This window comes from Centrocercus urophasianus, unplaced genomic scaffold (assembly GCF_019232065.1).
Source record: "Centrocercus urophasianus isolate 14NV4802_14NV808 unplaced genomic scaffold, USGS_Curo_1.0 seq_14, whole genome shotgun sequence".
Lineage (NCBI taxonomy): Eukaryota > Metazoa > Chordata > Aves > Galliformes > Phasianidae > Centrocercus > Centrocercus urophasianus.
Window position 1 is genome coordinate 41,468,453 of NW_024884586.1, and position 23,383 is coordinate 41,491,835.

Sequence of the window (23,383 nt, forward strand, 5' to 3'; positions counted from 1 at the left end):
CGGGCGAGGGGAGGCCGGCGGCGCGGCGGCAGGATGGAGGACGGCTTCTCCAGCTACAGCAGTCTTTACGACACCTCCTCGCTGCTCCAGTTCTGCAACGGTGAGAGCGGGGCGGCCGCGGGGAGCGACGAGGTGCCGGCGTCCCGGCGGGGCGGGGGCGAAGGCGGAGGCCGGCGGCGGGGAGAGGAGGGCCTGCGGGCAGGCCTGACCGCACGGCCCCGGCTGAGCCGCGGGGAGAACGGGAGGGAGGAAACTTCGTTCCTCGGCCTCCCCGTCACGCAGCTCCGGAGCCGCGGGGAACTTCTGCACCTGGCCCGTAGGAATTCGCGTACACGCGTGCGTGCGTGGATGTGCGTGCGTGTATCCGCTTCGAGCAGCCGGCAGCGAGCGGTCGCGCACCGCCGTGCGGCTCTGCGGAGCGCCTCAGCCCGGCGGACGCCCCTCGTGTACGGCCGCGCTGTGTCACACCGAGAGCTGTGAGCGCGCAGCGTCCCGCCGGCCTGGGCAGGTGGCCCTGGGATCCCTGAGCTGCAACCTTCCGAGCAGTGTTGGGGCAGCTGTTCTGCTGTCACCTGGTTCTCCTTTTTTTTTTTTTTTTAAACGTTTATGTCACTTAAGAGGCTGCCTGGTGTGATGTGCGTGGTGGCCTGGAAGGCGAGCTGTTTGGCCCGCCGTGACAGCTTGTGGAAAAGACAGAAGGAAGTGAGGAATTTGTCGGTGTTATCAGAGGAAATACTTGTGAGGCTGGCCTGCGTGGCGCTGGGGATTATGGAGCTGGCTGGTGTTTGCTGTTATGGGGTGAAAATACATTGTGTGTGCTAAACACTGCTGGGAGTTGCTCCTGGAAAACTTAAGAATTGAAAATCGCATATTTGGAGATTGGTTACCACTTTTCAGCAGCAAAATAAGGAGCTTTCCTAATTTCAAATGTCAGTAAAAACTGACCTGTTAATCTCTAGTTCCTCCAGGTTTTAACAGTGCTCTGGCTTTCTGCTGTCTGAGCAGCTGGAGCCAGGTTAGTATTAAATCGCTTTATGGCAACAACTGCATCAAAAAGCTTGCATCAAACAGCTCTTCTCATATTTTCATTTTTTCCACATCTCGCAGGATTCTTTTTGTGGTGTGCTGTATGACACGGGTAGGATTACAGAAAACACTACTTTGTGTGGACCTTGATGTTGTGGGAGTCATTTTTTTAGAATGTGAAGAATTGAGCTATGCATTGTGTGGGGCTGCAGTATTCTCCGAGCTCTTCCAGAGGGAAAACCATGACTATGTACGGGGGTTGTGTGCTAATAACAGATGCCTGTTTTGCCTCAACTTAGTAAATATTTCACTGCAAGTATTTTTTAACAAGAAAATATGCATTGCATTGATTCATTTCAAACTCTGTACTCTAATCCATTTGTAAGCAAGCTGGCTTCCTACCAAAATCCTTGGGCTCTGCTTTTGCTGTATTCATGGCAGTAGCATACATGTGGGAATAGTAGGAGTAAAAGCACTTTCTGAGCAGTTTGAATAAGTGGAGTATCTTATTTCTGAGAACTCACAGTTCTGTTGATTTTGTAACCCTGAGCACATAGTATGTGAGATGAAAATACACCGTATATACTCATGTTGCATATAGGTTTGAAAACCGTAGTTAATCCTTAAGTTTTATCCTCTTGAATGAGTTGCTGAAGAGATTATTTGCCCATTTGTCATGCAGTTGTCAATGCAGAGCTCAGGAAACTGTTGTTAACTTGAATTATTCTGTGTTTATGAAAGAAAGTGGTTTGATTCAAAGTCTTTCCTTCAACGAGTTAACATTCAGTGAGACTTCATTATACGAGATGAAGCAGAACAAGAGAATGGGGTCTTTGAATAGTGCCTTGAGATGATCAGATATTTCATACTGACACACGTGACCCATAAGGGGAAAAAATGCAGATGAAAAATACCAGTGAAGGTTTTAAGGTTGAAAGTGGAAAAGAAAACTGCTTTGGAAGGAAGTGAAAAGCTCTTTCAAGTATAAGGCGTACTGTGAAAGGTGATATGGGCCGTGAGTAGGGCAGGAATAAAGAAGAATCAAACAGTATGAGCAGGTGATAGGCATTTGAAGAAAAATATGACTTAGGTGTTGGGCAAAGCAAAATAAAGCAATAGTAGGTAAGCGCTTGATTTGGCCATTGTTGTAGGTTGAGAAGTTTTTCCTTCCGAAGAGAGGAAATAAGGATTAATTCTAGTTTTACAAGTTGTAGTGGAAATACTCAGTCACAGCCTGAAGCAGTGATTGAGCACCTGGTGGGTGGGCAGGGCCAACCCAGGGGAGCTCAGGTGCACGCAACGTACCTGAGTGACCCAAGGGTTGGAACCGGGATCCACCCCTTCCCAGCCCTTATTTAAGTGTTGGCAGTGTAGGTGAGGGCACCTCTCGCTGGAGTTCCCTGCCTACCCGAGGTCTTCTGAAGGTAAGTTGCTCTTTTCCTTCATTTCTGCATCCATGGCTGCTGTGTTCAGGCTCGTTCTCATTTGCTGCAGCCAAGGCCTTTGCCACCCTGATATCATTGTCCCTTTATAGCATTACACAAGTACAGACATAATGGGAATTATTGGTTGTCTGAAGATGAAGAAACAAGAGACTGTCTATGTGAAAAGATCAGAATACGAAGCCAGTGCTCCTATAAGAATAATGCAGATAACCTGTGGGCAGCACAGGTGGCCTGGGCAGTGGGAACATCTCCACTTGGCACAAGGACAGCTGTGTTTTCTCCAGTGTTCCAGTTCTTTCCCTGCTAGGGACAGGTGGTGGCTGCCGAGGGTATGCAGAAGCTTCCCTGCAAGGGGAGGAAGGAGTGCAGTGCTGGGAGGTTGTGATGGGGTAAGGGAAACAGGGTCTTGGTTGTTGGAGGACCTGGTTAGAGAGGGAAGAGGTAATAGGAGTGCAAATTGGCAAGTTTACCCTGAGCCTTCCTTTTTCTCTAGAAATGGTTCGGAGTTCAGGAGAAGGATTTTTTTTTTTTTGATACTATACGGGCCTGGTCCATGTGATTGTGTAGTAACGTGTTCTTGTAGCTTACAGAGTATACAAATATTGTAAATGGAGACAGGAGAGAAGAAAGAGGCAAAGAAAACATGTTCTTTTGGAGCTGCATGTCTAAAATCTAGGACAAATATTTAGCACATCTAGTTCAAAGACACCTACTTCCTTCAGCGCTTTTACAGAGCAGTGGGATAGAGTTGGCATTTGAGAACCACTATGTTAATGGATTCAGATGTCAGACGGAGATGGCATCAAAGCAAGAAATATGAACTTGCAACGTGCTTTTTAATCAAGTTATTTCATTCTTCTTCCCTTAGCTGTAGACCCAGAGGAAACAGTATATGCCTACCTCATTGATATTTATCATACTATCTAGAAATCTCCCTCTGTGTTTTCAGAGGATGAGCACTTCAGGGCAAAATTTTTGCCTATTCTTTATTTTTTCTTTAAACCAAAGACGCCAAAATAACTTGCTAGTGCCTATCTAAGGATGGTTCTCAATCGACATCTCACTTTCTAGGTAATTAAATGCTTTGTTTATTTTGCATCACATAAATGGTAACAAATAATCACCCAAGCTTCATTTGGATTAACTGTGCCAGGTTGTAGATACCCTCTCTGATGTAACTTTTCTGTAGTTTTTAGTTTGAAAGCTGTAATATTCGTTCACAGTCAACCAATATTTTACTAAAGCGTTCCTCAAACTGAAGAGTAGAGCACTGGTAAGGCAGTTCAGTGTCAAGCTTTTTAGTAGCTGTGTAAGAAGTGATAAAGAGAACCACACTGGAGATGAAATTCTGCAGAACAAGGCACATCCTGGCATTATGTACAGTGCTTATCTTGCCTCCTAATCACTCTTGCAGTTCAGAAATTCACCTGTTATGATTACAAACATGTCAGGTGGGGTTTGGGCATTGGTGTGTGGATCCTCTGACCACAATTCCCTCTCCAGTCACAGCAGTAACTATGGTCTAAGAAATGTGGCCTGCACTACACTGGTAGCTGTGGGCATCGTATTTGGGGAGTCAAATATGAAAGGTAAAATTAGTGCTTCCTATGTTCTGCAAGACGCCTGTGTGATCTCTGAGGAGGAAGGGAAAGTTTATCTGTGGTTCATTTACAACTAACTCATAGTATTCTTCACTTGGCTAGTGGGGAAACAGCAGCTGTCAAATGGTCACTTCTGCAAACAGCTGCCTTGCTCAACAGAAACATCAAATTTAGAGCATTTGGGAGAAGCAGTAAAGAAATGTAGAACAAATTCTTTCTAAATGGAATTGATTTATCTCTAAAGGGTTCTATAATGTTAATTATTTCTTTTAAAGCACTTACCATCAAAATGATTAGTACAGTTGTCAGTAGAAAAGTATGGATTTCATGGAAATTTTGAAGTGATTTTAACTGTACCAACATCTGTTTTAAAAAGTCAATCAAATAAACCCTCAACTTTTAAAAGTAGCACCTTACAAAGCTGCTGCATCATATTATTGAGGTTTTTGCTAGGTAATAGTTCTGACAACTGTCAGTTTCTTTCCTTTCTCATTCACCCCAAAGTTATGAGAAGTAGACTGTGTGACTCTGCTCGTGTATTTGGTGTTGGTTGGTTGATTTCCAAGTTACCTGAAAATTATCTGCTGCTTCTCCCAAATGAATTGAATATATGTACATTTTCTCTCTGACTCATCTGTCTACAAGCATAGAGATGCCCTAATGGTGAGGAAATGAACCCCACAAACAGGAAACCTCTATGGATAGTATTATTTTGGCAGTTTTCTTTGACATCTGACTCCTGCACTTCTTCTCCCTGACTTTCCAAAATACATCCAGTTTCTCTCTTCCTACAGCTGGACCTAAATTGCACAGCAGTATGTAGATTAGGGCATCAACAATGCTAATCAGAGTCTTGCAGTTTTCAGGTCACTAGCTCAAAGCCATCAAGGCTAGAAGGGGTTGTAATTTGTTTCACTGTCACCACTTTCAGGAATAATGCAAAGAGAAAATGGATTTGTCTCCTTGGACAAATTAATGTACTGCATGTAGAAAAGGATGTTGCAAGCGTGTTCAAAGTGGTGCTGCAAAACATGTTAATCACTTCACTCATGTTTATTTATTTTGTTTCTCAATAGCAAATAACATGTTGAGGGAGGAAAGCATACCAGACTTTCTTGTGTTTCATCTCTAGACTTGTGCTCTGCAGGACCGTGGCACGTTTTGGACTTGTGGAGATGACCTATATGAAGCTTCTGTCAGTTTGGTAGGACAGCAGAAGATTTTATTAGCAAGAACTGCTTGGAGAACACTTTATCATTGCAATTTCTTCTGGCTTTTACCAGTTGGACCCTTAAATGTACTGCAGAATTGGGCTCTGTTAGATGTTTGCTTCATGTTTCAAACTATACAGCACATAAGATGAGCTTCTATCAAGTTGCTTCTAGGCTTGCTTCTATTCTGAGATTGAGGAGAAGAGTGGCATACAGAAACATGTGTATCACGTGTCTAGTAATTGAATGCAAAATGAACCATTCACTATGAAATAAAATTAACTTGCTGTAATGGATACTTTCACAATATATATTGTTAGACTACTAAAGCTCAAACTCTTACGATTAAGATGCCATATAAGTAAAATGAATTTGTTGCTCTGTAATTAGCTATGTATTTCCAAATAATGAATTACTAAAAGCTCTTTTTCATCATGAATAGCATTAATTGTAGTTACTAAAATTGGCAGGAGGGAGGAAGGGTGGCTTTTTAATTTTTTAAAATAAGCTTTTAAAAACAAATGAAAATATCGACCAGTCGTGAGAGAGTCTTACTGTGTTAGTCTAACCTCAATAGAGAATCTGTGTCAGTGTTAGCAGGATGGGGAGAAACTGCAAGTATCAAGTATTTTTTCATGAATAAAACAACATAGAGAATTGTAAATTAAAGCATTGGGCTCTCAGCAGCAAAACATGCTTTATCTGATCTTCAAGCTTTTTAAAAAATTTAATAGTACTTTGCACAACTGAAGTGCGTGTTTTAAGTTCTAATTAAGAATACCCAAACTCAAATTCTATTATTGAAGCTTAAACCACGTGCAAACAATTCAGATAAGGATTAAAATTATATTAGAAGTACATTATTGAAAAGAGAATACATGAGGAGGAAGAGAATGAGTACTGCAGTCAGTGACATACATTTTAATAGGCTTTATTCTGACTTCTGTTTTTCCTTTCCTTGGAAATTCAAGCTGAAATTTTTAAAGTTTGATGCTGAAGCTCGTTGGTCAAGAGAAGTAATGAAGAACCTGTCATTAGGTAATTAAAATCATCAGAGAGATGTGAGAAAATAAGTAGGAGTATTGCATGAAACAGTACGATGACTGTATTTTTGTGGGCTGTGTGCTGTTTGCAGGTGCCACTAATAGGGCGGCTGTAAGGTATTGCCAAAGCTTAGAGGGAGCATGGAGGGGACTGTGCGTGATGCTGCTCTTCCATGAAACAAAATGAATGTTCATCCATTATATAATTAAAATGTGGAAGTAGCTCCCTGAGGTTTTTTAAGGGAGATGGGGTGGGATAATGATATGTTAACATGATTTCACTAAATTAATTCTTTGGAAAGTAATTAAGTAAGATTGTCCACACTCCATTACTTCCAAAGACTAAAATCTGACATGGTCCATCATTTTCTTGTCTTGCTTTGAAATGACTGCTTGTTGAATAAATATAACATACCAATTTGAAAACCAGTAAGTGAGGTTTCAAACACTGCCTTTAGATGTTGTGGGATATGAAATTACGTTTTTGGATCTTAAATCTGAAATAAATACCTCATAGTAATAGAACAATTTGCATTTTTTAGTAGCATAGATGCTGTATTTGATCGTAAATGTGGAAACTTCCTACAGGCAGAAAAGAACAATTTTCTTTCCTGGTTTGTATACGAAACATTATTTGTAATCTACTTGTTTGTAGTCACCTGAGTGTTAGGAGCCTTTTCAGTGCATCGGCCTGAGTGAAGCCATAAAGTTAGAAGTTTGGAAGAAACAGAGTAGGTGAGTGTGTTTCAATGTGTAAATAGGAAAAAGAAAAAGAATCATTGTTTCAAGCTAATAATGGCATTTTTTAAATGAGGACTGGGTAAAAGATCTGTATTTCATGAATGCTTTTCTTCTTTTCCATAGAACTGTGGTTAAACAACAACAACAAAACAAACAAACACAAAAAGTCCAATGCAAAACAAGCAGAAATAGCTCTGGTGATTTGCAGCTCCCACACACCCAGATGGGGGCAGCTGGGCAGTGGTGCACTGATGTCTGGCATTTCCCTGGAGGTATGGGAAAGTTTCTGTACCCTGAAAGCAGCAGAATTAGGAGCAGCTTCCCCCTCCTGGGGGGCAAATTGTCCTGAAACCTGATAAAGATGCTGGCAGACCATCAGTTTTATACTTAGTGTATGTTTTCTAGAAACAAAAACCATGCTATTGTTCTTTTCCTTGTCCAGCATTTTGCAAACCTATGAGTCTCTAGGAAGAATTTTTCCAGCTCCCAAGTGACAATGCTGCTTGAAATAGCTTGTCGGGTCTGGCAGGTGGGTCTTCCCTCTGACCCTGAAGTGTGGTTTGTGTAATACGCTGCTTGGCGTGGTCCTAAAGGTCAGCTTACGCTGAGTCTGTTGGCCAGGGATGGCTTCTTGGGTGTGAGTGAGCTCTGCTGCTAGATGGGTGGTCTGGCCAGCTTGGTTGGGTCACAGGGGGCAATGAGGTCTTTATCTAAACTGTTAAAAACCTTACAGGCATTAGCATGTCCTGAGACTCCGGCCGATCTTTATTGGATTTGATGTCTGCATTTACATGTTAAAGAATATCTGTCTTCTTGCTGTACAACTTTGAAATATAGGCCAAAATAATAGGTCAGTGACAGCCAGGACTTTGCTCAGCTAATGTGAAAAATGAGGCCATCTTTTTTAGGTTCCTAACCACAAGCAGAGAAAATTGAATTGTATTTTAAAATGGAATGTGAGGAGTCTGTGTCTGTGGATTATGTGAGGCCTGGATATTAAAGCATATATTAAATAGCTCAGAGCATAACAAGGTGAAAAATGGCTGATGTGTTTTGAGATGGTAAGTGAAATGCTGCTGCTGTACAGAACATAGGAGTTTGGCTGTGGAATTCAACAGAACAGTGGTTTCCAGCTCTGAAAACGCACGTGACCAAACTCCAGTGAAGTCAGAGCATGAAGATTCTTAGAAATGCTGTCCCTCACAGGAGGAAAATGAAATTACACCACGACAATTTAGAGATCTCTCTGTAATTCCACGTGTGAGACAAATTAGTTGTTTTTTCTTTTTCCCTTTTTTGCTAGATGGATTTTGTGTCATCCCTGTGGCAGCTGCTTTTCAGTTTGGAAGTTCGTGATTTCCTCCGGGTTCAGATATTTTAATGAACTAATTAGGGATCCACTGGGACAAAAGGTTTTATACATACAACTTTTAAGTTTAGCATTCATATGTTTTGTCTGGCTCAAGGCCTTGCTGCGCTAAGAATTGAGAAGAGGTCTCTTTTAAAAACTTGCTCTTTTTGTCTGCCATGGCAGATGGGTAGGTGGGGTCAGCTACCAGTGGCATGCAGATAAATCTTTGTGTGAATGGTGTGCTGCAGGACCTGCAGCTGAAGGGCAGAAAACCTTAACAGAGATTTTGTAAGATGCCCTATCTTTGGTATGCTGTATTTTAGCTCTATGTGTAAATCAGCATAAAATGTGTTGCGATAGGAAACAATCTGTAAAGCAAATCCCCTGATGCCTGTCCCTGGAGGTGTTCAGTGGCAGGTTGGATGGGGCGCTGGGCAACCTGGTCTAGTATTTAATGGGGAGGTTGGTGGCCCTGCCTGTGGTGGGGGGGGTTGGAGATCCGTGATGCTTGAGGTCCCTCCCAACCCAGGCCATTCTGTGATTCTGTGACTTGGTTATCTGTCCCTCTCTGCTGCTCAGTGCCAGAACCAGAAGGGGCACAAATGACCTCAGGATGTTCTGTCTGACCGTCAGGTAGCACTTCTGTGCTGCAGGTATCGGAGAACTGGCTACCCAGAGGCTGCAGAGTCTCCTTCTTGGAGGCTTTCAAGAGCCACCAAGACATGATCCTGGGCACTGTGCTAGCTGCTATTCACTATTGACTCTCGACTCCTTTGAGGAAATATTAATGGATAGGGCAGAACTAAAATCGAGGCTCTAAATTTACAGCTGTTCTGCTTCTTTGAGTGATCTAAGAATGGTTATTTCAAACACGGTAGGTATGCATGCAGCAGACTACCTGGCTATTTTGTTATTTAATAGCTCCATGTTTCCACTTCTGCTTTAAATAAACACAATCCAAATGTTAGTGTTTATTTGAGGGGTGGTTTTTTTTCTATTTGATTCTTTACTGCATGCTGTGTTTTGCTTAGACTTTTTTAGTGATTATCTGAAAGAACAGGTGTGTTATCAGCACAAGTTTGGAGGAAAGAAAGTCTTTCAGAACTAATCTTTCAGCTCAGCTGTAAATCTGTTATCTGAACTGTATTTCAGTGGTCTTCTGTGACCTCGGTGATTGGTTTTGGATTCTGTAAGCAGTAAACCGAGACATGGGGTTAAATATTCGGAGATGAAGTTGAAAAATGTTTACTGTTGTGTTAAGAAAATGCTTAATAACTGAAGTTCATTGCACTTGGAAAGCATTTATGGTCTCCAAGGAGCGATACATTTATATTTACTTTTTTTTTTTTTTTTTATGGAGTTCAGTGGTAAAATGTAAAGGTGAAACTTTAAAACAATGAACAGAACAGAATGATTTGTTCTCACGTTGTCTCATGTGAGTTATTTGAGAGATGCCATTCTGTAGCTGTGATTCCTAGATAGGATGTTGTTGCCAAGACCGTAACCTCGTACACGAAGACATACTTCTGAGTGAATAATAGGCTTGCTTCTAAAATTTGTTTAAACAGGGAGATTAAATACCAGGGCAACCTACCTTTTTTTTTTTTTTTTTTCCCCTTTTCTCTCTTTTTTTTTTTTTTTTTTTCCACCCTAGGGCAAAGCTGTATAAAAGGAGAAACGATTCTTTGAATTAAGCTGCTACACTTGGTGAATTTATCTGGTTTCTGATGCGTGTGTATGCATTAAGAGAATCATTGTAACTGCTAACTTTGAAGACGAATTTGGATATGTTGCTGCAACTTTTTCAAGTAAATAATTCAACATAACATAGACTAGGGGGAGTCTATGAGGGATATGAAAGGTGCCAGGCTTGACTCTTCAGGTATTATCAGGTAAGGAGTATAAGGGTTGCTCAGGAGTGAAAGTTAACAGGCCAGAGCTGGGGAAGCTGGGCTGTGGTCGGATAATACTCAGGAGGCTGAGGTTCTTATTTTCAGCCAACAGCACCTCAGGCAGATAAGCTAACGTGAGCTGTGATCAAGTTCTTGCTTCCTCTCCTGCTCTGTGTGGTTTTACCCAGTGAACACTTGACAGACTAATTTGTCAGTTAATTTAACATGCTAACCCAACAGCAAAATCTGTGCTGTGTTTGTGTGTGGTATTTGTTTTTTGCTGAGTTAGTTTTCTGCCAGGTCAGAGAATTAAATCAGCTTTGGGAGGCAGCAGGAGATAAATTATGGGAATAATGGGTGCTGCAGACTAAATGGGGGCTCCTCGATGGGCTCATCTCATCTTGCAGAACTGAACCCGTGTTTTGTCCTTGCAGCTGCTCATCACACCATGTGTTGAATGGCATCAATAAATTAATTCCAGTTACAAAGAGAGATGGGTATCATTTCTACTGCGGCAGATAGAAGTGATACCCTGCCCCCTCCTTCCCTCTTTTAAATCTTGTGCCAGGTCTGGTGGTGGAAGGTGAAGCTGTAAAACCACATGCAAGCCAAGACAGGGGAGAGGCAGGCAGCCCCTGCAAGACTGTAATACGGACAAAGCTTGATTTGTAGTTTAATTAGAAGTTCGTATAGGTGGAAAGCTACATGTGGATTGCAAATACAATTTTTGTTTCGTTACCCACTCAAAGCACAGTGGACTAATGCAAATTTTTTTTTTTTTTACAACTGATATTTCTGCATTTCAATATGGAATGCTTAGCTTGTGTGTGTGTGTGTGGTTCTGGCCCCTGGAAGCCATAGATCTCAATATTTTGTAGTTCTTATGTTGTTTGCAGAAGATGACATTTTAAAAAGTCAAATAGGCCCGGGCACATAGGGATGCACTCAATATTTTTATATGCAGAAATCTTCATTCTTAATTGCATACTGTTTTTATTCTTGTATTTTCCAACTTTATGTGTTCCTTAAAACTTCCTTTTGTAATTTTGCCATAAAAACAAAGAAAGAGAATGAATGATCTCTTCTTTATATTGCCTTTCTTGAGAGCGTACTGTTTTGGGGGGCACACAGGTCAGATTATTCCATAGCTTTGCAGGAAAAAGCGTGCCATCAAGACAGTGTGAATTGATCAGTAACAAATAATCTGTGTGCTGCTGCTCTGTTCTCAGAATCAACCCTGGGTGGTTGTGACTGAAGCATTTCTCTTGATAACAGCAGGTTCAGCCAAAGGGGAAGAGGGAGATCTGCCAGATTTGTGCTTTGAGTCCTTTAAACCAAAATGTTCTTGCAGGATCTACCAGGCATCTTTATTGGTGCTGTGTAGGAAGGGCTGGATTAGTACCTTGAACAGTTGTGTCTCCTGTTTGTTTACTCTCATTAGGTTCCAAGAGTTTGAAGTAAACCTAATGCAGCTTCAATGATTCTTGCAAGGCTCTGTAGGATTTTCTTGAAGCTCGGACACCTGGTGCCTGATGCTGGGTCATTAACCTTGGTGGCTGTGACTTGGAAGGTTATGAGAGACTTGTGCGCATGTTGTTGCAGAAGGGCTTAAGTTCAGGTGTTTTTGTTTTTGTAGTTCTTATATAAAAAAAAAAAAGTTTAGCCTCAGGGAGGCCCCTAAATCTAAGCCTTTTCCTGCCTCCTGAATTTGGCACTTGCTTCTCTTGGTTTAAGTCTCTGGGTGTATGCAATGTAGGCTTTGAAGTAGCTGCTGCCTGACTGAAGCCTCTCTGAAGGCAGGCAGTAAGGTGAGTCAGTTTGTGTATTTGACTGTTATTTCTTTCCAGCACGTAGATATTTCACACAGTACACAAGAATAAGTGAAACTGCCTGTTTTTAGTGAAAACCACAGCATTTGAGAATTGCAAAGACTGTATCTTTTCTGGTTTGATTTTAATTTTGAATAATGATTAAAATCAACTGTGGTGAAAAACTTTTTTTTCTGGAGATTTAATAGTTAGCATTGAGAGTGGTTAATCCATTTAGGAAGTGGATGGAATGTGACATTCAAGGAGTAGGTATTTTGTCACAGCCCAGTTCTCTTGCACGATGCCCTGTGGGCCACTGACAAGAACTAGGAGAGGCGAGGGAACATCCATGGGAAAGCAACTCAAGCTTTTGGATGTCTATCGGTGTGGATCTACACGTTGTCTGCCAATCTGATACTCAGCACAGTGAACATTTGCATCACATCAAACATTTGCAAAGTCTGTGGCAGTGTGCGTATCCCAAACAGCAAATGTGGATGCATTTCACTTCTCCTAGTGGGGCTCTTCAGATGCTGTCTCAGCACTGCATGTATGTTTCCTAAGAAATAAAATATAGCCAAAGTGACCTATGCATTCTTTATTTCCCAATCTGACTTCCTTTTAAAGAGTTGTCTTGAGGAATCATGGAACCGTAGAATGGTTTGGGTTGGAAGGGACTTTTAAGATCATCTAGTTCCAACCTGTGCTATAGGCAGGGATGCCTCCATCTAGACCAAGTTGCTCAAAGCCCCATCCAGCCTGGAGGAGTGGATTAAGAGAAGAACGAATATATTGGGGTGAAATAAAACTATTCCAAACATTGTATATTGGAAATGCAGGACAAAGTAAATCTGGTGCCCAAGTGTGCTTTGTGGTGCTGGGACTGCTCATACGCTCTGCCTGGGTCTAGGCTGACTGGGAGTCTGTGTCAGAACTGTTTAACAGCCCTTTCTGACCCCTGAGGTGAACAGTGGAAACTGTTTCTGTAAGCCAATGAAACAAAAAAGCCTTTGTTTTCCTTCTGTGCATTAAGATTTATAATTACTGCAAAAGTAATTGTAGTTTTCTTAGTAGAAACTTCACTTGTTTTATGCAGTAGTGCTTATTTGCAGTTAGTTAGTATTTAGTTATTTAGTATTGCTTTTTATTTGCAGTTTATTGCACTACCCTTTCTTCTGCTACATATTTATTCAGTTTCGCTCAGTATAGAATCATTTGTAATACTAAAATGTTAAACCTCTATAACAAACTACAAACATTCTATGCTGAAAATAGGAATTCTGTGCTTCTCTTGACAAATTGTATGGAAGAACTGTTCCTCTTTTGTCCAGTTATTGCTGGGGGAAATTGATTTGTTGGTTGCATAAGTCCCTGTTACCTATCCTTTAGTGTCTTGTGTTTGAGAGATGTCTGCCATGCCGAAATGTTTATTGCTCATCTGGAGGTAACAGAAGTTGCATCTTCTCTGAAATAAAGAATGCAGATGATTCCAGTAGCCAGCCCCAAATATCTCCCCAGTCTCAGTAGCATCTTGCAATTTGCATCAGTAGAATTCCTACTTCCGTGGCTGCAGGAGCAGAAACACGAGGCAGCAAAGTGAGCACAAGCCTTTGAGACTCCTCCTGGGGTAGCATTGAATGTGGTGATGTTGATGGGCTTCTGTAGGCAGACAGCTCCGGAAACAAATGGGTGTTGATAAAATGACTGCCTTTTGCAGATAGTTTTTTTTTTTTTTTTTTTTTCCCGCCACATTTTTGACAGACTTCCATACCTTGATTAGCTGGTGAAAAGGTGTGGGCTGGCGAGGCATTGGGTATGAATGATACACAGTTTCACAGCTTGCATTTTTCTTTAAAGCAACATTGTTGCACTGAAGCTACAACTCCCTGAACTGTTGTGAGAAGCTGGGAGGAGCTGCATCCATTTGAAATAATCCAGGACTAGCTGCAGAAGCTTCTGGCACCTCCATTTCTTTCAGAGTAACTCTCTTGTTCAGGTAAATTCTTAATATGGCATATTAAGCATATAATCTTAGAACAGTGTGCATTAGCTTCCAGTTCAATCCAGTGCCTTATTCACATTCAAATTTCTAGAATAATCATCTTTTTATTTCTCTGTATACTCTGAACATTATCCTTCCTGCCCTTTGTGTCTTCTTGAGAGGACAGGAAAGATCAGCTGAAGGAGGAGATGTTTTTGTAGTTTCTGTCAAGGACAAGGACGAAAGATGAAGGCAGGTCTTGAATGCAGTGTATGAATCTTAAATGGAGTGTATGCTGGGTGCTGTGCCTGCTGTGAGCCTAATCTCATACTTTCTACCTGCAGACTGGTTCTCAGCTCCTTCATGAAACAACCAGGGACCCAGTCTTTGCTCTGCAGCTGCCCTGAGCTCACTGCCTGCAGGATCTGCTGCAGGATGCACTTGCCCGCGGTGCGGGTCGGTGACTCCTAAACGCACCTCGTGGAGGTAATTACATCAGCATGTGCTGACTTGAGACATGGGGTGAGCTCTTCCATAAGGAAAGTCAGTAGCAGAAGCAGCTGCCTGCCTTGCAGGGACTTGTCCAGTGGCATCTCCATCAACAGTTAGGAGCTTGCTGTGAGTGCCTGGCAGTATTTTGGTTGTTGCTGTTGAGTACCAGCTGTATCTCTACTCTCATGCACAGGATGTGTTTCTGTAGGTCTGCTCAATAGAAGGTTTCAAACAGCTCAGCCCTTTTTTCTAAAACAAGGGAAGGGGAAGAACGATCTGTGTTACCATTTCTGACCTCCTATTTTCTCTTCAAATTTCTAACACCATTTTGTTTTCTGGAAAGAATGGGCCTTTCCCATTGTGCTGCTGGCCCCTCCTGATTGCTGAGCCGCCAGCTTTCAGCAGTTCAAGCTTTGCAGCAGAGACAGGCAGCTGTCAAGACAGTAGGTTTGTCTGTTGTGCACCTTGTGATCTCCCTCAGCATTGATGATGATCAGGCTTCATCTCAGCAGTACAACCCTGATACAGGGCAGTAGGGATAGAGCTGGATGGATGTTACCTTCCAGTCTTGATGGATGCAGGGAATATATTTTCTGCTCTTCTCCAGCCCCTTTGCAGCTCTCAGGCTGTGTTCACAAGAAACTGGAGGTGAAAAGATTGGATATTAGGAAACATTTTTCCTTCAAAAGAGTGCTAGTGCATCAGAACAGGCTGCCCATGGAGGTGGTGGAATAACTGTCCCAGGGAGTGTTCAGGAAAAGGAGCAGAGGTGGCACTTAGGGCCATCATGGCTTAGAAGGTGTAGTGGTGATGGGTTGGCGTTTGCACTAAATGATCTTAGAGATATTTTTCCAACCTTAACAATTCTATGATTCTGGAAGCTGAACTGGAGGAAAAGCAGCATCTTGGGACAGGGAGCTCTGTGTATTGTGCAGGGGCTGTTTGGTGAGAGCCAGCAAATGCTGAGCAGGTTGGGAATGTGCTGAAGAGCAGAAGCCCCCAGAACCTTTTCCATGGAAACATGGTCCTTGCTGATATTGCAAGGTGTCTTGGGTCTTGCTTTGCTCTGTTGTAGGCAGTTATCTGTGGGGAAAAAAAGCATTGTATTACCTTCTGGTATGGAGCCATAGCTAATGCTGCCTTCTGAGGCTGAAGTAGTAAGCAGATAGAAAGCTTAACATCTATGGAAAAAGCTAGAAAAAATTGGTGAACTTTTTAAGCTCTTGAAAGTTAGACAATGTTAGAACTAGAGGTGTGTAATGTAGCTTAAAATACAACTCTTATTCGTGTTTTTTAATTACATCAGCACTCTTTGTAGTTTTTTTAGGAAGTGTGCATCATTTTATACAGTAGACTTTTCTGAAATCCAGTAAATCCAGTAAATGTACTTATGGTCGATTTTAAATTTGGGAAATACAAAGCCTGTAAATTTGACAACTCTTTCAAAAGCCTCTTTTCCTGGCAAGGAGAGATAGAAAGGCATTGAGGTGCTTGCAATACAATAACAACATACAAAAATTAATAACATTTCTGAGTAATTTTTTAACGAACCACTGAGAACTGGGAACTGTCACAGAATAACTGCTCAAAATGTTGTTTTGTCAAATACTTTTTTCTTTTTTTGCTTAATAGTGTGCTTGTGAAGTTGTCTTGCTTCCCCCCTTTTTTTTTTTTTTTTTTTTCTTTTAAATGGAAATAGTGTAGTGACCTGGGGGAGTGAATGCCTTAGTGATGCCTCCTGTTACAGCCTTTGTTGCTTGATAGTAGCTGGGGATGCTGCCTGATCAATTAGGTTGGTTTTGAGAAAATGTTTAATGAAAACAGTGAGGAGTTGTGTCACTGGGGCCCATGGAAATGTACCTTTGGGTTGAGCCTTTTCTCCTGCAGATAGAGCCTGACACCTGGGATGTTTTACTAAAAGCTAATGTTAAGTGTGGTAATGTAACATCTGCATAGGTTACCAGGAGATTGTTTATTATATTTTTGTATCTAGCATAACTTTAAGTATTTTCTGGCTGAGCCTTTTCTTTTCTGGGCTTTATTCTTATCTGTCTTCTGCCAAAATGAAGGTGGTTTTTTTTTTTTTTTTAAGCATTTTCTGCTTGCTTTTTCTGCCTTAGGAAACTGATGTCCTGCAAGCAGAAAATGTTTTCTGTATGATGTATTCAGTGCATTTGGGACAAGCATTTTTTGGTGTATTTCAGCCTTTTTCCTACCTCTCATAAATCCATCAATTTCCAGGTTCAGCACGTTGTCACCTTACTGCCTCAAATTCAGTTCTGTGTCGCACTGAGGCAACTTACTGTACCTCAACTTGGGTGATTCTGAAGCTGAAATAAACTTCACGGATTTGGAGACAGCTGTAATCAATACTGCTTTAAAATAAAAGTTCCTATTTGAATCATAAGGCTGTAATATTAAGTAGTGCCCTGGCATGTTTTGAATTTGCCTCCTGAGGTCACAGACTTCAGGAAAAAGAAGAGGGAAGGAGGAAAGAGAGAGAAGAGGGAAGAATTGTGTATTTCCATGTTCATGAAAGAACCATCAAAGTGTTCAATGAGCTTAATTCAAGTGGCCATACCTGCCCTAGCTTGTGTCTGTGCAACTGAGTACAGAGGTCCACCTGCAGAGCTGAGAAAGCAAAGGAGAACTTTTGTCCTAAGGATGTTGGACTTTTTGCCTTTGCTGGTAGGTTCTAGCTTACCACGGAACTTGGAGATCAGAGGCTTTGGTAACTGCAAAGTGATGAGCTTTATAGGCCAGGATCTCTGTACTTCTCATTGGCACTGGTGTTTAAGTTTAGTGCCGCTGGAAGAATGTGCTCAGCACACCTTCAGCCCATCTAATCTCTCAAGTGGAGCTCTTAGGGCACGAGCTCTGACTGCCACCAGGAAGAAAGCAGTTCCAGAGAGCCCTCGAGGCAGAGGATGACTGTGTGCCAGGCATAGGGCCTGCTCTTAGCAAAGGGCTCATGTTAGGTTCTCATGCTAACAGATCCAGCTTTGAAGAAAACAAGAATCCTCTTTGATATCTGTTGGAAGTAAATGGAAGGAAGACTGAACACCAGCTGAAGATGAAGAACATAGAAAAAATTCCAGTATGTTGTGGGCTTCCTGGCACTTTGTCCCAATCCAAGCAAGAGTGCCACAAGTTCATGCAAGTGCTTCTCAAAAACTTTAGGCTAACTGGCCATAGTGGGGAAAAAACTCCTACATTACTGTGAAAGGCAATACTGAAAAAGATGGGATTTTAATTAAATCTGAAAATAACTTCCTAAAACTAGAAGATTTTTTGCTTTAATATTTAAATTGTTATTTGTCTTAATGACAGCCTATGATGAAACCTAATGTTATACTCCATTAATTTCAGAAACTAAAATATTCAATAAGCTCAGAGTTCTGAAGAGTAGTCAGACCTGTTCTTGAAGTGAAGCCATTAGCTGAAAACAAGTAAGCAGAGTTTGCAAAAATGATAAATCTGCCTTTGAATTCCATTCAGTTACCCTTTCTGCAGGTGTAGGAAGAATGTTTTATTCTTTTCATGTTATGTTGCTTGGTCTGAGTCCACAGAAAACAATTTGAAAAGATGGCAAGTCTTCAAGGAAAGTAAAAGCAGAATGTTTGGCAGAGGGTTGTATTTTATGAATAAAAGCTATTGATTAGAGGCTGACATCTTCCAATTCTTAATTCTCAAAGAGCTCAGTTATGAAACATAAGACACAAACCATTTCAAATTGGTAACAGTGGATTTCTAACTATTGATGTTGTCTCAATTTTGATAGGTCTGGTGGCTTGGCAGCTGGGGGAGGGATGAGCAGCGCGATGGGGAAGGCTCCCCTTGGAAAAGCCTGTAGGTGTGTTCTATTTGCTAATTTCTGAACTTCAACAATGCTTTAATTTTTTTTTTTTTTTTTTTTTTTAGAAACTTTAGCATATAATCTTATAATTTTCAATAAAATGCAGATAATACAAGTTACAGGTAAAGCCATCAATTGCCTGAGTAGGTTTAAGTGTCTGCTGCAGTTCTAATATGGAAGTTAGGAAAATGAAGGAATGTATGCTAATAGTAGCTGCTTAGATGCTTATGTGCTGCCACTTCGAATGCAATGTGAAGGCTGCGTTTAATTGCAAATCAGCCAGTGGCTGATGTGTCTCAGTGGTTTCCTGCTGGTGATGATGATCGTCTCTTTAAGCAAATAAGCACACAAAATCCAAAATAAGATTGGTCTGTAGTGAGCAGTGACAGGTTGACATCAGTAACTTTTAAAAGTTTTAGAAGATGTTTCAAGTGAGCTTGCTTTCCTTCTGATCTGTCTGGATTGCAAGTATAAGTGTATCTTTCCAATTTATTTACCCAGGAATTAGTTGAAGAATCTGGTAGAGGCATTCAGTTTTCCTAAAGACAGTGAAAATTTATCGAAGCGTTGGTTGATAAAGTTTCTAAGAAAATGTATTGCATGTACTGATGCATGAAGTTTAATTGCACATGGTTGAAAACCCATTCAGCAGAAGCAAATCTTGCGTCTAGTTTGTTTTTTTTTTCTTTGCCCAGCAGTGCTAAATAAAGTCTCACTAGTGTACACTGGGTGTACTAGGATGAATTTGAATTCATCCTTTGCTAGGTTTTGTAAGGTGACTTGTTTAGTAGGAGACTGTGTGACATGTATGACAGAGGCATTGTAGGTGCTCTCACACATTTCACAGTGTGCTTTTGTTCTCCTTGGGTTGCAATAGAGACGCACCAACCATCACCCAGGATGTAAAACAGTAAAACATAGCTATGCTCTGCCTGGCTCTTCCTGAGGTGCCTTTGCCATTACCATACCCATTCCCTTCTTTGAGTTCTTGTTACGCTGGGGCTTCGGCTTGGTAACTCTAGACTGATCATATGGGATCATTTTCCTCAAACTACTAACCTTGTTTTAATATTACTCTATGGAAGACTGTATTTTATCTATTTTCTTTCTTTATTGTGCAGACTGCTCCACCACATCATGGAGCAATGACAATTTGTTCAAGCTTTTCCTATTGAAGTGCACGTTTAACAGGGCCAGCACAGTAAGTCTGATCTGTAAAAACGTTTCATGGATAAACCTCATCTGAGGAAAGCCCCTCTAATTTCTTGTCAGGCCAAATATTTCTTCTGTTTTTTCACTTGTGTGCTATTAACTGGTTGAGTTCCAAATAGCATCTCATCTACCATCTGCTGGGGAGAAACCAGTGAGCTGCTCATTACAGCTTGTCACCTAGAGGCAGGTCAAAGGCACGTGCTGGTAATTTAGCTGTAGTGGTTGCTGACTTTTTAGCCATGAGGAACTTATGGAGAATTTTCTGTTAAGATAATTTTTTCTCTCATTTTGCTAATGAATGCGGTGCACCCAGCTGTGAGGTGGTTCTCAATTATGACTGCTGTTGTGGATTACCTTTCTTTCTCATTCAGCTTCTAATTTTAGGAGGTCGAATTCCTTTTCTTTAGCTTTCTAGTGATAAAGCTGTAAAAGGATGAGCTATTCCTCAATGAATGTTTAGAAATACGGTGATATGCTTTTACAGATATTGGACTACAGTAGTTAGCTGTGTCAGAGAAAACACTGTTCACAAAAATGACCATCTGTAGTCCATATAGAGTATACACATTTGGATTGCAGTTTTGACAGTGTGGCTTAGATATGGTCTGTTCTGCCATAATGATGATTTCGGTTATTTTTACTTGGATCACTTTTCTCATGGATTCCCAGTGCAGTTCAGGGCACAGCATTAGGCAGGTGTGTGGGACAGTGTTGTCTTCCTCCCTTCCTACACATAGATAACTTCTGAGGACATGGAGCAACTAATCTGGTTTGTTCAGATTACTTGCTGTGAGATGTACCTGACTGTACCCAACCAGGACATCTCCTTGTGATGTTAATCACTTGTAAGTACATTCATTTGAATAGAGATAGAACTGAAAAGTTGTCCTACCTGTTCAGAATATATGCACATGTACGTATAGGAAACTTTATAGATGGCATGGCATTGTGTCTATAGCTATCAGGTTTGAAGTTGAGATACATTTTCATGTTCCTTTGAATCAGTTTTTCCATCTTAAAAAAAAAAAAAAAAAAAAAAAGTTGTTTTCTCTCATCTTTTTATGTGTTTAAAATGCAATTAGAGAATCTGATGTAAAGTGCATTCCTGCCCAAAGTATGTAAAGATGTAAAGTTCATTCTGCTGGCAGCAGTTCTGTTTTCCAAGGTTACATGTAAAGCAACATAATTTTACAACTTTAAGTGTAATTTGTCCATTTTTTTTTTTTTTCCCTTTAACCACACCAAATAACAAGATTAGATAGGATAACATTATTTCAGGCTTTAAATCCACTTGCTTCTCACAGCGGAAAGCTCTAATCTGGTCAAATCAGGGTCTAGCAGAGCAGTCTGGTATGTACCAGGCTTTGGGATAAGCTGTTGCACATATGTGTTGTCATTGTCCTTCAGAGACAAGCCTGGAGAGCTGCTGCTGTGTTTCAGGTAGGTATAATGTTTTGCATTAGAAAATTGGATGGAGGGAAGATGTGATACTGTGTGGTACTGTCAACAGTGATCCTTTAAGCAAAGGAGCTGTGACGTTGTGTTGTCAAAGGAAACTGAACTGCTGTTTTATTTTGCATTGTTCTCCTGCACAGTAAGCCTTTTGGTCTGCAAATAACTGCTGACATTATGCCACAGAAGCAGCCACCAGAATGTTAGGGACTTCCCAGATCTTGAATCTAAGCCTAGCAACTCTGTTGCTGCATTCCACTGTTCAAGTGCCGCAATGATTTGCTCATTTTATTTTACAAGTTGTTTTCATTTTAACCCTTGGATTTTGGTGTTTTTTTTTTTTTTTTTTTTTTCTTCTTAATTCTCCTTCTAGCTCTCTGGTGTTGTTGGATCAGCCAGACTGTATTGATCGAATATGTTGTATGGCTGATGCTTGTGCCCCAGACTCAAAGATGAATTCAATGAACCAAAAAGGGAGGGCAGGATTTTGAAAGAAGCAGAAGATGCTGACCTTACAGGGATCTTTCTCTGTACTGTTAGTTTCAAGAAAAACAGGATGCATTGAAAGGGGTGAAGTGGAGAGAGATCGTTGAAAAGTCAGTGTTAGTGTGACTCGAGGAGCCTGCAGAAAACAGTTCCAGTAATTTGGCTGGCATGCGAGATCTCAGTGATGGTGGGGCAGGAAAAGGGGAGGTTGCCAAATGTATAGCCCAGTGACATGTGCAGCATCTGACACTATTGTGGAGTTGGTGAGGTCTGAAAACAGAAAATTTGTCAAGAATTGCAATATCTTCAGTACCCCTTACTGCTGTACTTGGTCCAAATCAGCCCGCAGTTCTCTCTGCACTGAGCAGCTGGATGTGCACTGGTATCTTGGCAGCTCCTGCCTTCTCACACATGCTTGGCTGCATGTCAGGGGAGGGCTCTTTCCCGTGCTTATTTCATAAGGCTACAGTGGAACTGAAGTTATTAGTGATTTCCAAGCAATGTAAACAGCTGGATCGATTAATTTAGAAGTAAAGACAGTGATGTACTTGCTGGTATTTCAGAGAACCTAACTACCGGCTAAGCTCGTTTCAGACTTGCTGGCATGGGCTACATTTTTGTGCTAGAAAGGCATCATTATGGGAGATGCTGCCTTTTCTCTGCCATCCTTTGCCACAGTTTCCATTGTTTGGGTTTTCTTTTAACTTTTGCAGAAGGCCTATGCTGGAAATCACAGCTCGGATTTTCTTTTCTAATATTCTGCAGTGAGTCTAAATTCAAGGACAACCTTGGTCAGAAGCACGAGATGCTGCTTTTAGTGAGTGCTTTTAGTGAGTTGGGCAGCCACACCTGTATTGTGCTAGGTTCTTTGGAAATATACAGTGAGCAAAATAGGTCCTGAAAAGTTTTGGAAGTATCTCATATACAACTTGATCCTGTTAATTGGTACTCTGAAGAGACAGCATAAATTGAATAAACCCAAATCTGTTTGCCAGTCACTCAGTATCTAGTGTTTCCATTACTTAATCAGCTGTTATAGTCTGAGCTGGACAAGATAGTCTCAGAATTAGTGTCTGCATGAGGCAAAGGTGAAACACGTTTGTTTAATGGAGTAGTTCTTATGGGAAAAAATGCCAGGTCTGTTTTAATTTTAGCTTTTTAATATTTCTGTTTAACAACGTGTGGAAAATAAGTGAATACATACATAGCTTACTCATCTCAAAAATCAATGGATGTTCAACAGTGAAAAAAATAGATATTCAGGTTTTATTTATTGTTTTTCTGATGTTATTGGTGGTGTTATCATTGCTGTTTTTATTTTTCCTCTCCCTCCTCTCCCGCCCCCCAAAAAAAACCACCCTAAAAAACAAAATGCTATTAATTCTGTGAGATCCTTTATTTCCTACATCACTAATTTACAATTCAGATTTAGGTTTTCCATCAGAAAACAGCCTGCATTTTAGTATGCTTGCCTCCAACTAGCAGTGTAAGTATGCCATTCTGCTTTACCTTATATACAGTTAAGAAATCTTTTAAATCATTCTTACTTGTAAACAGTGTGCACATCCTTTTGTTGGCTGTACTTCAGATGTTTCTTCACATTTGGCAAAGTAATAAATTGCTGAAAAACTGGAAGATACTCTGGAAGCAGATTATTCGTCTGACTCAGTGTTGTCTTTTATTTTGCCACAAGAAATCTTTCCAATCTATGAGATCATGGATTAGCTGGTTGGAAAATTTAAAGAGCAGCACAAAGAACATTGCCTCTTTCTTTCTTTCTTTCTTT

The 23,383-nt window shown here is 41.0% G+C and overlaps 1 protein-coding gene across 4 annotated transcripts in view; it reads left to right on the top strand.

Moving 5' to 3' along the window:
- The window catches only part of EML1 (EMAP like 1), a 118,161-nt gene that overhangs the window by 38,775 nt on the left and 56,003 nt on the right, over positions 1-23,383 (top strand). For 2 of the 4 annotated variants that reach the window (XM_042814093.1, XM_042814094.1), the window contains exon 1: positions 34-100. The exons of the other annotated variants lie outside the window; for them this stretch is intronic. In XM_042814093.1, coding sequence (XP_042670027.1) covers positions 34-100 — 67 coding nt within the window. Of the gene's footprint in view, positions 1-33; positions 101-23,383 lie in introns of those variants that run through there. 4 annotated transcript variants of the gene reach the window in all.